This window comes from Triticum aestivum, chromosome 2B, assembly GCF_018294505.1.
Source record: "Triticum aestivum cultivar Chinese Spring chromosome 2B, IWGSC CS RefSeq v2.1, whole genome shotgun sequence".
Taxonomy (NCBI): Eukaryota; Viridiplantae; Streptophyta; class Magnoliopsida; order Poales; family Poaceae; genus Triticum; species Triticum aestivum.
In genome coordinates, this window is record NC_057798.1 from 464,593,578 (window position 1) to 464,607,071 (window position 13,494).

Genomic DNA, 13,494 nt, shown 5'->3' on the forward strand with positions numbered 1-13,494 from the left:
ATTTGTAAGGATCAAACTAGTCTAAAATTAGTGATAAAAGTTGGGTTCCCGCCAGGCCTGCAAACCGTGGTGAGCTAATACAAAATGAACTTTTTTCTTTTGTGGGAATGAACTTGAACCACTAAACTCCTCAGATGTCCTGGACATCGACACTCAAAAACTGGAAGTGGGCCGCTTGCACCCCTATCTAAAATACCTTTGAAAAATCTCTTAAGAAGCCCTTAAAATGGACCTTTGTCGCTGTAACACGATCGAAAGAACCAAAAGGAGCATAAGGATTATAATACTCCAATGACGTTGAGCTTGAACATGAACGTAAAACTTTACGATGCCGGTAAATTGACTACTTCCTGGGGTCAAGTTCCCAAGAAACAATACAAGCTAGAAGCCTTGCCCCCACCCACACAGACACGTTCAAGTATGCGATATCAACGCCATCCTTTTCGCAAAATAAAACGGTCACAGTTCAACCATCCAACTCTCAGATTCTGAGGTTAAATCACACTTCAACCAGATGGTGCACGAGATTAGTACCAACGCTGTGCACACAGAGTACCGTTAATATTCAGCTATTTTCAGAACACATCGTTCCAATTGACGCTATAAATTTTAGAAATGTAGTTTGTCATGCCAGACAGAATGACGCTGTCCATGGTCTCCAACATCTTGCGATTGCAGTTCAGATTCTCCTGCTGCTGCGCTGCTAGCGATTTCTCCTCGTCTAGTTCATGCTACAAGGTCCAAAAAACAACAAGCGTCAGAGAATGCTTGCATAACTCCACTAATTACCAAGTAATCTGTGGATAAAGCACAGAACAGGACCACGCATGTGAAAGATGATTGCCATTGAATTTCAGAACTGAGGGTCTAAAACATGGATTTTACCTCAATTAGTGCAAAGTTCTCCACCTCATGTCTCCTGGAGAGTATCTTCGATTTTTTTAGAATCTCATAATCAGGATCTCTGTGGCCCACCCAGCGAAATTTTAATTTACTCCCAGGTCTCCGGGGGCGATCATTGAACATCTCAGGCGTAGCATGCTTCGCCCTAACAGGCCTTGGAATTCCAGAGATCATAAAAGGGAAGTCTTGCAGCATACTGACCACAACTTCAGCATCCTTCTCAGTTTCCATCTGTACTAATGCAGATTGAGGAATATTGTAGGGAATGGTGTAGTTCACAACAAAACTGACCTTTCTGATACTACAAAATTGACCCAAAGCTGTTTTTATGACTGCCTCTGTAGCCTGGTGAGATAGATTGTCAAGGTAAACAGTTCGTTTGACCTTCTCCTCGAACTCCTGATACTGTTTTATGGTTTCCAACTCTTCAGCACTCTTACTTTGATTAGCAGCCTGGCCATCAGAAGTGGAAAGCTTCATTCCAGATGTATTCTGGCTGGTGCCGGTAGCCTGCACTGCAGAGGTGCGCGGCTTCTTGCGTGGGGTGATTTTCTTAGCTGGATCGGTTGGTCTTTTGCTTGGGGCCTTGTTTCTAACCACATCAGACAGCTTCTTGGTGGGAATGGTGTGGTTAGCATGTTCAAACACATCACACTTTATAGCAGTGGTTGACAGGGTCCTGCTTGGGTTGCTCTTAGCCTCTGTAGCCTTGTGAGAGGGGTTGTCAAGATATACAATTTCCTTGATCTTCTCCTCCAACTCTTGATGCTCCTCTATGACCTCCATGTTTGCAGCACTGGTACTTTGCTCCACAGCCTGGTCAACAGAAGCAGAAAGCTTCATTCCAGGGGTCTTCCCGCTGGTACCAGTAGCTCTAGCTTGTACTGAAGCGGTACACAAACTCTTGTGTGGGGCATTTTTGTTAGCTCGATAAGTTGGTCTATTGCTTGGGCCATTGTTTTTAGCCTCACCAGACAGCATCTTGCTCGGAATGGGATGATTATCTTCTTCAAACACCTCCTGAGACTTCACAGCGGTGATTGTTTGATTCCATCTTGGGTTGTTACCCTCTTCATCTGCTACTTTACTGTCAGTATTGTAGAGCAGTTTCTTTCGTGGGGAGTTGCTATGTTCCTCCTCACCCTGCTTTCTAGTCGTTGTAAGGCTCTTGCTTGGGCTGTTGTTGATATGATCTCTAGGCAATTCCTGAAGTTGAAGACGAAGCATCATGCTCGAGATGTTGTTCACCTCTTCACACAATCCATGTTTAGCAGCGTAACTGCTTGGATCACTTCCTTGCTCTTCAGCAGCGACTCTCAGGTTCATGCTCAGGGTGTTATCATTTGCCTCATCCAGTAGTTTGTTGCCTGAGGTATCGCTCTCAGACTCAGCGGACCATGTCTTGCTAAGGGTGTTGCTATTGGCCCCATTACAGTGTCCCACTCTTGGGGAGTGGCTGCTTGCCTCACCATGTGCTGGAGTGGTTATCAAATTCTTGCCTGGCTTGTCAGTAATCAGTTTGTTGTCCTCAGGATACTGTTTGACGGAATCCAAATCTGCAGCACTCTTACTTTGATTAACAGCCTGGCCATCAGAAATGGGAAGCTTCATTCCAAATGTATTCTGGCTGGTATCAGTAGCATGTAATGCAGAGGTGTGTGGCTTCTTGCGTGGGGTTCTTTTCTTAGCTGGGTCAGTTGATCTATCGATCAGGGCCTGGTTTCTAGCCACATCAGAAAGCTTCTTGCTAGGAATGGTGTGGTTAGCATTTTCAAACATCTCCCGCTCTATAGCAGTGGTTGACAGGGTCCTGCTTGGGTTGCTCTTAACCTCTGTAGCTTGGTGAGACAGGTTGTCAAGATTGACAAGAAATACAGTTCGCTTGATCTTCTCCTCAAACTCTTGATACTCCGTTGTGACCTCTGTGTTTGCAGCATTGGTACTTTGCTCCACAGCCTGGCAAACAGAAGCAGAAAGCTTCATTTCAGGGGTGTTCCGGCTGCGGCTAGTACCAGTAGCCTGTACTGAAGAGGTAGGCAGCCTCTTGACTGGGGAAATTTGTTTGGCTGGATCAGTTGGTGGATTGCTTGGGGCATTGTTTTCTTTGGTGGGAATGGGGTGGTGAGCTTCTTCAACCACATCCTCATACTTCGCAGCGGTGGTTGTCAGGTTCCAGCTTCCGTTGTTACCCTCTTCATCTTCTTCTTTGTTGTTAGTATCATAGCACAGTTTCCTTCTTGGGGAGTTGTTATGTTCCTCATCACCCTGCATTCCAGGGGCTATATCATTCTTGCTTGGGCTGTTGTCTATATGACCTTCAGGTACTTCCTGAACTGGTAGAGGAAGTATCATGCTCAAGATATTGTTGTTGGCCTCTTCACACGGTCCCTGTTTAGCAGCATAACAGTTTGCATCGCTTGCTTGCTCTTCATCATCGACTCTTAGGTTCTTGCTCAGGGCGCTGTAAGTTGCCTCATCCAGGTGTTTGTGGCCTGAGGTATCGCTCTCAGATTCAGCAAACAGTGTCTTGCTCAGGGTGTTGCTACTGCCCTCATTACACAGTCCCATTCTTGGGGAGTGGCTGCTTGCCTCACCCTGTACTGGAGCAGTAATCAGATTCTTGCCTGGTAGAGGAAGTATCATGCTCAAGATATTGTTGTTGGCCTCTTCATACGGTCCCTGTTTAGCCGCATAACAGTTTGCATCACTTCCTTGCTCTTCATCATCGACTCTTAGGTTCTTGCTCAGGGCGCTGTAAGTTGCCTCATCTGGTTGTTTGTGGCCTGAGGTATCACTCTCAGGTTTAGCAGACATTGTCTTGCTCAGGGTGTTGCTACTGCCCTCATTACACAGTCCCATTCTTGGGGAATGGCTGCTTGCCTCACCCAGTACTGGAGCAGTTGTCAGATTCTTGCCTGGGCTGTCGATACTCATTTCAGGTACTTCCTTACTTCCGGTTTTGTTAATCCGAGGTACTTTCTTGCTCAGGGTGAGGGAGGCGTCAGGCAACTTCTTCCTCGGTGGTAAACGTATACGTATGATGTTCCATGGACGGTCTCCCTTCCTGTCATCAGTTTCGTTGCTGATTTCAGCAGCCTGGTTTTCTGAGGCAGACATTCCTTGACACACAAAAAACTCCTGCAGATTGTGAATCAAATGGCGTGATGAGAATGAACAAGAAAAGTGCTCAAACATTATATGCTGACCATTCGAAATAGAAATCCATTCGAGAGAAAAAAAACATCACATGCTGAATTAATAAGGTCCCAGTTGGTTCATCAATTTTAGCACAATGTCAGACTTAATTTCACGCTACAATGTAACTTGCCTAACATAGTACTAACATAGATGTAGCCCTGGCTTGCTTCCAACAGTGTCCCTAAAGCAATTTGGTGACCTGACACATGTTACGCAGACACAGAAATGCGGATTCACCATTTCACATAAAACGGTGACGCAAGCTGCGGCTATATATATACACAATAAATACAAAATAATGCATATAAAATAATATATTTTCAAGTATATGTTTATGCTAAACGAAGATACTATAAGCCAGAAACATAGAAATTGATCCTCAAACAATCTAGAAGGAGGAGAGGAGAAGGAACTGAACAGGGTATGGTGGGCAAACCCCGGGCCAGAAACTAAGTGCTTATAACTTGTAAATAAATATCCAAAAAATATCTCTTGTGAAAGCATAGAAACATATGGCCCGGCTGCACAATAAATATAGAAGTTAAACTTAATGTTTAACGATCCAATAAGTTAGATAAAAGATGAGGAAAACTACAAAAGCTAATACAGGGGTATAAAAGAGTACAAAATCGATGGTTCGGTTCATCTGCTCGTCCCACAACATCAAGTGAGATAGTTAATCACTGAAACAACACCTTCAAGACATCAAAACATGGGAAAATTTCTTCATCTTCTGTTCTAAACATGAAACTGGTGATAAAATGCGTCAGTTTGAGGATTCAATTCAGCGCATATACAAAAAAAAAATTAGAAATTATACCTAATACAGCACACGTACAGACAGCCGCCCGCCTGCGCTTGCAAGGGGGCGAGCAGCGAGCTCGACGGTGCACCACCGGAGGGGGGAAGAGGAGCCGGAGGTCCGGCGCGGAGAGGGAGGAGGGGAAGGACGCGTAACAGCCGGTAGCGCGAAGGGGGAAGCCGAGGAGGAGCCCGACAGTGATCGTCTGAATCAGCGCCGGAAGCCGAGCAGTCAATAGCCGAGGGCGGGAGGGGTGGGGGCGCGCGCAGCACGACGAGGCAGCGCAGGCGGCGGCCGGCCTGAGCGCAGACGCGGCAGCGCGGCGGCACGGTAGCGAGTAGTTTGCTTCGCAACAAAGCGAAGAGGAATGCAGAACAAGGAGAGGAGAGGCGACGCGTGCGTGCGTGCGCCCGGGCCGTGCTGTCTACCTTCGCAGTGGGCCTTAGTATTCGGCTGGATCCCGGGCTGATTCTAAAGCCCGTAAACATAGGGTCCAGAAAATATATCGAGGCCCCATCACCAGGTTGTCACGAGAGCAACTTCAAGGAGGAGCAACTAGTACCCCTAAAAAAAAAGAGGAGCAACTAGTTGACGAGCGCTCCTTCGGGAGCCTCGCACTTGGGGGTGGGCTACGAGCACTTCACTTAGCGCGCTTTCAGTCACATCACGTGTCACGCTTTGGACGCTCCCTCCGAATTTTGTTTTATTTATTTATTTTTCACATGAGTTTTCAACTTTTCAACCGTTTTTTTCTCCGGTTCTTTTCGACCTTTTGGTTTTCTACAGGTCTTTCTTAACTTTTGAAAAAAAATCTCGCGAGAAAAATGCTTTTTTACGTATTTTCTGTTTTTTTCTTTTTGCGAGAGGCACGGTTGTGCTTTTATAAGAGGCACGGCCGTGCTTCTCGGAAACGAAAAAAACGCGTTTCTGTTTTTTTTTCTTCCGTGCGAGGCACGGTTTTGCTTCTGCGAAAGGCACGGTTGTGCTTTCGTGAGAGGCACGACCGTGCCTCTCGGAAACGGAAAAACCATTTTTTTTGTTTTTTTTCTTCCCCGAGAAGCACGGTTTTGCTTGCGTGGGAGGCAAGGTTGTGCTTTCGCGGGCCATGCCTCTCGGAAACGGAAAAAACGTGCTTTCTGTTTTTTTCCTTCTGCAAGAGGCACAGTTTTGCTCGCGCGAGAGGCACGGTTGTGCTTTCGCGAGAGGCACACCCGTGTCTCTTTCGAAAAGGAAAAAAATACGCGCTTTCTGTTTTTTTTCTTTCACGAGAGGCACGGTTTTGCTTGTTGGGGAAGTAGCATGCAATTTCAAAAAAAATCTACGATCATGCAAGATCTATCTAGGAGATGCATAGCAACGAGAGGGGGGGGGAGTGTGTCCACGTATCCTTGTAGATCGAAAGCGGAAGCGTTAGGCTAACGCGGTTGATGTAGTCGAACGCCTTCAGGATCGAACCGATCTAGTACCGAACGTATGGCACCTCCGAGTTCAACACACGTTCAGCTCGATGACGTCCCTCGAACTCTTGATCTAGCAGAGGGTCGAGGGAGAGTTTCGTCAGCACGATGGCTTGATGACGGTGATGGTGATGTGATCGCGCAGAGCTTCGCCTAAGCATTACGAGGCGTAAACCGTGGAGGGGGGCACCGCAGACGGCTAAGAGAACAATTGATGTGCCCCCCGCCCCCGTATATAAAGGAGGGGAGGAGGAGGCCGACGGCCAGGAGGGGCGCGCCATGGGGGGAGTCCTACTAGGACTCCACTCCTAGTAGGACTCGCCCCCCCCCCCCGCCTTTCCTTTCTTCCACCGAAGGGAAAAGGAAGGAGAGGGAGAGGGAGAGGGAAAGGGGGGTGCCGCCCCCTCCCCTAGTCCAGTTCGGACTGCTATGGGGGGGGGGGACGGCCACCCCTTGCCCCGGGGGGTTCCAGTAACCCCTCGGTACTCCGGTAAAATACCCGAACCACTCGAAACCATTCCAATGTCCAAATACTACCTTCCAATATATGAATTTTTACCTCTCGACCATTTCGAGACTCCTCATCACGTCCGTGATCTCATCCGGGACTCCAAAGAAAACTTCGGTCACCAAAACACATAACTCATAATACAAATCATCATTGAACGTTAATGTAGACATGATTTGAGAACTATGTAGACATGATTAAGACACATCTCCGATCAATAACCAATAGCGGAACCTGGATGCTCATATTGGTTCCTACATATTCTACGAAGATCTTTATCGGCCAAACCGCATAACAACATACGTTGTTCCCTTTGTCATCGGTATGTTACTTGCCCGAGATTCGATCGTCGGTATCTTCATACCTAGTTCAATCTCGTTATCGGCAAGTCTCTTTACTTGTTCCGTAATGCATCATCCCGTAACTAACTCATTAGTCACATTGTTTGCAAGGCTTATAGTGATGAGCATTACCGAGAGGCCCAGAGATACCTCTCCAATACACGGAGTGACAAATCCTAATCTCGATCTATGCCAACCCAACAAACACCTTCGGAGACACCTATAGAGCTTCTTTATAATCATCCAGTTATGTTGTGACGTTTGATAGCACACAAGGTGTTCCTCTGGTATTCGGGAGTTACATAATGTCATAGTTAGAGGAACATGTATAAGTCATGAAGAAAGCAATAGCAATAAAACTTAACGATCATTATGCTAAGCTAACGGATGGCTCTTGTCCATCACATCATTCTCTAATGATGTGATCTCGTTCATCAAATGACAACACATGTCTATGGTCAGGAAACATAACCATCTTTGATTAACAAGCTAGTCAAGTAGAGGCATACTAGGGATACTCTGTTTTTGTCTATGTATTCACACATGTACTAAGTTCCCAGTTAATACAATTCTAGCATGAATAATAAACATTTATCATGACATAAGGAAATATAAATAACAACTTTATTATTGCCTCTAGGGCATATTTCCTTCAGTCTCCCACTTGCACTAGAGTCAATAATCTTGATTACATAGTAATGATTCTAACACCCATGGAGTCTTGGTGCTGATCATGTTTTGCTCGTGGAAGAGTCTTAGTCAACAGGTCTGCAACATTCAGAGTTGTATGTATCTTGCAAATCTCTATGTCTCCCTCCTTAACTTGATCGCGGATGGAGTTGAAGCTTCTCTTGATGTGTTTGCTTCTCTTGTGAAATCTGGATTCCTTCACCAAGGCAATTGCTCCAGTGTTGTCACAAAAGATTTTCATTGGACCCGATGCACTAGGTATTACACCTAGATCGAATATGAACTCCTTCATCCAGACTCCTTCATTTGCCGCTTTCGAAGCAGCTATGTACTCCGCTTCACACGTAGATCCCGCCACGACGCTCTGGTTGGAACTACACCAACTAGCAGCTCTACCATTCAATATAAATACATATCCAGTTTGCGACTTAGAGTCATCCGGATCAGTGTAAAAACTTGCATCGACGTAACCATTTACGACAAGCTTTTTGTCACCTCCATAAACAAGAAACATATCCTTAGTCCTTGTCAAGTATTTCAGGATGTTCTTGACCGCTGTCCAGTGATCCACTCTTGGATTACTTTGTGCCTCCCTGCTAAACTTATAGCAAGGCACACATCAGGTCTGGTACACAGCATTGCATACATGATAGAACCTATGGTTGAGGCATAGGGAATGACTTTCATTTTCTCTCTATCTTCTGCAATGGTTGGGCATTGAGTCTAACTCAACTTCACACCTTGTAACACAGCCAAGAACCATTTCTTTGACTGATCCATTTTGAACTTCTTCAAAACTTTATCAAGGTATGTGCTTTGTGAAAGTCCAATTAAGCATCTTGATCTATCTCTGTAGATCTTGATGCCCAATATATAAGCAACTTCACCGACGTCTTTCATTGGAAAATTCTTATTCAAGTATCCTTTTATACTATCCAGAAATTCTGTCTTATTTCCAATCAACAATATATCATCCACATATAATATTAGAAATGCTACAGAGCTCCCACTCACTTCCTTGTAAATACATGGTTCTCCAAAAGTTTGTATAAAACCATATGCTTTGATCACATTATAAAAACATATATTCCAACTCCGAGAGGCTTGCACCAGTCCATAAATGGATCGCTGGAGCTTGCACACTTTGTTAGCACCTTTTGGATCGACAAAACCTTCTGGTTGCATCATATACAACTCTTCTTTAAGAAATCCATTAAGCAATGCAGTTTTGACATCCATTTGCCAAATTTCATAATCATGAACCGCAACAATTGCTAACATGATTCAGACAGACTTAAGCATCGCTACGGGTGAGAAGGTATCATTGTAGTCAACTCCTTGAACTTGTTGAAAACCTTTCGCAACAAGTCGAGCTTTGTGACAGTAACATTACCGTCAGCGCTAGTCTTCTTCTTAAAGATCCATTTATTTTATATGGCTTGCTGATCATTGGGAAAGTCCACCAAAGTCCACACTCTGTTCTCATACAAGGATCCCATCTCAGATTTCATGGCTTCAAGCCATTTCGCAGAATCTGGGCTCATCATCGCTTCCTCATAGTTCATAGGTTCATCATGGTCTAGTAACATGACTTCTAGAATAGGATTACCGTACCACTCTGGTGCGGACCATACTCTGGTTGACCTACGAGGTTCGGTAGTAACTTGATCTAAAGTTTCATGATCATCATCATTAGCTTCTTCACTAATTGGTGTAGGAATCATTGGAACTGATTTATGTAATGAACTACTTTCCAATTCGGGACAAGGTACAATTACCTCATCAAGTTCTACTTTCCTCCCACTCACTTCTTTCGAGAGAAACTCTGAAAGGATCGATATAGTTGACTAGAGGGGGGGGGGTGTGAATAGGCAACTAACAATTTTTAGCCTTTCTTTACCAAATTAAACTTTGCATCAAAGTAGGTTGTCTAGATATGCAACTAGGTGAGCAACCTATATGATGCAACAACAACAAGCACACAAGCAAGCAAGGGATATAACACAATATAGATTGCACAAGGAAAGGTAAGAGATAACCAAGAGTGGAACCGATGGAGACGAGGATGTGTTACCGAAGTTCGTTCCCTTTGAGGGGAAGTACGTCTCCGTTGGAGCGGTGTGGAGGCACAATGCTCCCCAAGAAGCCACTAGGGCCACCGTATTCTCCTCACGCCCTCACACAATGCGAAATGCCATGATTCCACTATTGGTGCCCTTGAAGGCGGCAATCGGACCTTTACAAACAAGGTTGGGGCTCTCCCACAACTTAATTGGAGGCGCCCAACGAAACCCCAGAGCTTCACCATAATGGGATGTGGCTCCGAAGTGACCTCTTCTGACTAGGGTGCCCAAGCACCTAAGAGTAACAAAATCCACACAAGAAAGTATGGGGGAATCAAGTTTCCTTTAGTGAGAGTGTATATCTAGGTCTCCTCCTTCAATCCCTAGCAAATCAACAAGTTTTAGTGGCTAGAGAGAGAGAGAGAGAGAGAGAGAGAGAGAGAGAGAGAGAGAGAGAGAGAGAGAGAGAGAGAGAGATCGGGCAAGAAAGCTTCGAGGGCATTAATGGAGGATAGAGAGGCAAGAGGTAGGTGTGAGGTGGGAGAAGCACCTCCTTAAATAGGGTCCCCTCAGATCCAACTGTTATGCGCAGAAACACATAGGAGCGGTACTTCCGCAAGGGTCACCGATACAACCGGTGAATGCGGGAAACCCCTGCTAGGGCACCAGGGCGGTACTTCCGGTGAGGCAACCAGTAGTACCGGTATATCGGAACATACTGGAACTACCGTCCCACCACCGCCCGACTACCGCCTCACCAACAGAAGGAAATCACCCCAGGCCGGTAGTTAGAGCGGTGGTTGGGCCGGAGCTACCGCTGGGCCAGCAGTCCTTGAGTAGTAGAGTTCGATGCGGTACTACCGCCTTGAACACCGGTAGTACCGGTTTGTCAAGAACAACCGGAACTTCCATTCCACTACCGGTCTACCACCGTACCCGGTACAGAAGGGAGTCACCCATGAATGGTACTTAGAGCGGTGGTAAGATCGGAACTACCGGCCAGTGGTACAACCACTCAATGGAGCGGTACTACCGCCATGGGCAGAACTGCACAGGACAGAGGACTTTGGGGAACCCCTCTCTCCTCGAACGGAGGGTATATGGTGGGTGCAGAGAACGTGTACGTGAAATGATGCACCCAATACCTTCTGATGTGGATTCCCTCTTAAAGATACGGATATCCTATGACCAAAGAAATAAAAACGTGGGAAACTGCGTCTTCGATCTTTTCCGCATAGAGGGAAGGCCTAACCGTCTTGCCCCGCACAATGTGTACCTGAGAAAACTAGGACGCACGATTAGTCCACATGAGTGTTGTCATCATCACCAAAACCTTAAGGCAGAAGATGCCCTTACAATCTCCCCTTTTGGTGGATGATGACAACCACTCGAAAGGCACAGGGGGTATAGAAAATATAGACGGGGCTCCCCTGAGTGTGAGCACTATTTAGGGTTTGCTTTGAGATTGCAAATGCTCACACTAGGATGAATGCTCCCCCTAGATTTTATAGACCAACCAGTGACAGCGAAACACAATACCAATCATAAAACACAAAATAGTAGAACATTAGCATGCAAGCTTTACTGACAGACGAGTGCATAGATAAATAGATAAGAGACGCATGTCTTACACCATGCACAAAGTCACAACATAGGACAAGTTCACAAGACACTAGAAAGAGCAACTGCAAATGAACGCACAAGAACAACTGCAAAAGAACCCCCCATGCAACTCCCGTGACCTAATGCAGCTCTCTCCCCCTTTGGCATCAAGACACCAAAAAGGAAAAGAGCGAAGCTAGCGCCCCGGGGCTCAGTAGACCTCCTCGCCAGATGCCACAGAGCTGTCATAAGCATCATCATCATCAACAGCATCGTCAGGCTCCTCAGCCTCCTCAGACCCCACTATAGTCGCCTCAGGACCACGAATAGAAGAGGTAGCAGGCGCTTCATCAGGTCACTGACAATTCTCCAAGCACCACGTATCCTCAGGAATGATGGTCTTCTCGGAGCCACTCTTCACATCTGGCACATTGAGGTGCCTCATCAACTGAATCTGCCTGCGATGCGCCATCTTCTCACCAACATGGGCCTTGTAGAGCTTCTTATGAATATGAGTGTGCAAGCAAAAGGTCTTCTTGATCTTGGAAGTTAGCTTCTCAACCCAAGTGGGCTGGGCCCCAACCTCCAACTCAAAGTCATCATCGTCCGAGGTAGCATACACATCCTCCTGATTGCCCGTAGAAAAGCGAGGAGTCTTATGCTTCTTCTTCCTCAACACCTTAACCTCATGCTCCGTGAGATTAGCTGGAGTGGTGAGAGGTTCTCCTGGCCTACAGACTGCCCAAACGGAGTTCAGAAACTGCATCACAAAAGGAGCATAGATTGGTACCTTGCAGTACCACACCATATTGTACATCTCCTCCCACATCCACTTAGAGACATCAAACGTGGCACCGGAACCCCTTTTGGTCTTCATGGCCACAAGAAAATCCACAAGATAACCATAAATATCGTCTTGATTCCCAACCTTGGGTAGTAGCACATGGCAGAACACACGATGCAGAATATCATAGACTGGTAGAAGGTCATTGGATTTGCCCACGGTACCATGACCCGGGATGTACATAGGAGCAAGCTTCACCTTGTCCATGGGGTGGGCTCGGTCGTGAGGATGGAGACCACATTAGCCCTTCAACCTGGTATCCTCATAGCTAAGAGCATTGCAGAAGGCTCTCCAAGGGACATGAAAGAACTCATCACGACACATAAAGGATAGGTGATGCTCATCATCGGTGCCGAAGTGGACTGTAGCATAGAACTGATGAATGAGCTCCACATCAAAGTCACAATTCACAGTCATGAGCTTGATCAAATCAAACTCCTCATAGATCTCCAGAGCCTCTCCAAAGTAACCAAGGTTGTTCCTCGAGTGATCGATGTCAATGGACCACATCCGGGTGAACTTGTTCTTGTGGTGCTCGAAAATTTCTGACACAACCCTTAACTACAACTCATTCCGGAACTGAGGGTTGTTCCACAGAGGATGTGGCGGCACAGTGTAGGGATCCAAGAAACAAAACTTTTTCCAGTCCGAGAGCTTCCATTTGTGCATAGGTAACACAACATGTTGCTTGGCAGCAGCAGATGCTACCTCTTGAGCACTGCGTTGGTTTTCCCTTGAAGAGGAAAGGGTGATGCAGCAAAGTAGTGTAAATATTTCCCTCAGTTTCGAGAACCAATGTATCAATCTAGTAGGAGGCTCCACGCAAGTCCCTCGTACCTACACAAACAAACAAGAACCTCGCAACCAACGCGATAAAGGGGTTGTCAATCCCTTCACAGCCACTTGCGAAAGTGAGATCTGATAGAGATAATAAGATAAGATAAATATTTTTGGTATTTTTATGATATAGATTGGAAAGTAAAGATTGCAAAATAAAGTAGATTGGAAACTTATATGATGGAAGATAGACCCGGGGGCCATAGGTTTGACTAGTGGCTTCTCTCAAGATAGCATAAGTATTACGAT

At 45.9% G+C, this 13,494-nt stretch overlaps 1 protein-coding gene across 3 annotated transcripts; it reads right to left on the reverse strand.

Moving 5' to 3' along the window:
• Positions 1-421: 421 nt before the first annotated feature.
• LOC123045484 (uncharacterized) lies at positions 422-5,270 on the reverse strand. Of its 3 annotated transcripts, XM_044468553.1 has the most exons (4): positions 4,922-5,270; positions 4,797-4,851; positions 886-4,041; positions 422-731 (listed from the first exon to the last, which is right to left on the reverse strand). In XM_044468553.1, exons 2-4 carry the CDS (start codon positions 4,845-4,847, stop codon positions 576-578), a joined length of 3,363 nt encoding a protein of 1,120 aa, XP_044324488.1. In that variant the 5' UTR covers positions 4,848-4,851; positions 4,922-5,270; the 3' UTR covers positions 422-575. The 3 variants fall into 3 exon arrangements, with proteins under 3 accessions (XP_044324488.1, XP_044324489.1, XP_044324487.1); XM_044468554.1 differs by lacking the exon at positions 4,797-4,851 and having other exon boundaries at positions 4,922-5,269; XM_044468552.1 differs by lacking the exons at positions 4,797-4,851; positions 4,922-5,270 and having other exon boundaries at positions 886-4,775.
• Positions 5,271-13,494: the final 8,224 nt, after the last annotated feature.

Excerpts from the sequence above, each read along its gene's own strand:
- LOC123045484 (XM_044468552.1), bottom strand. The coding sequence starts at position 4,098 with ATGTTTGAGCACTTTTCTTGTTCATTCTCATCACGCCATTTGATTCAC. Across the intron at positions 732-885 it reads AGAACTTTGCACTAATTGAG|CATGAACTAGACGAGGAGAA; the intron begins GTAAAATCCATG and ends TGGACCTTGTAG.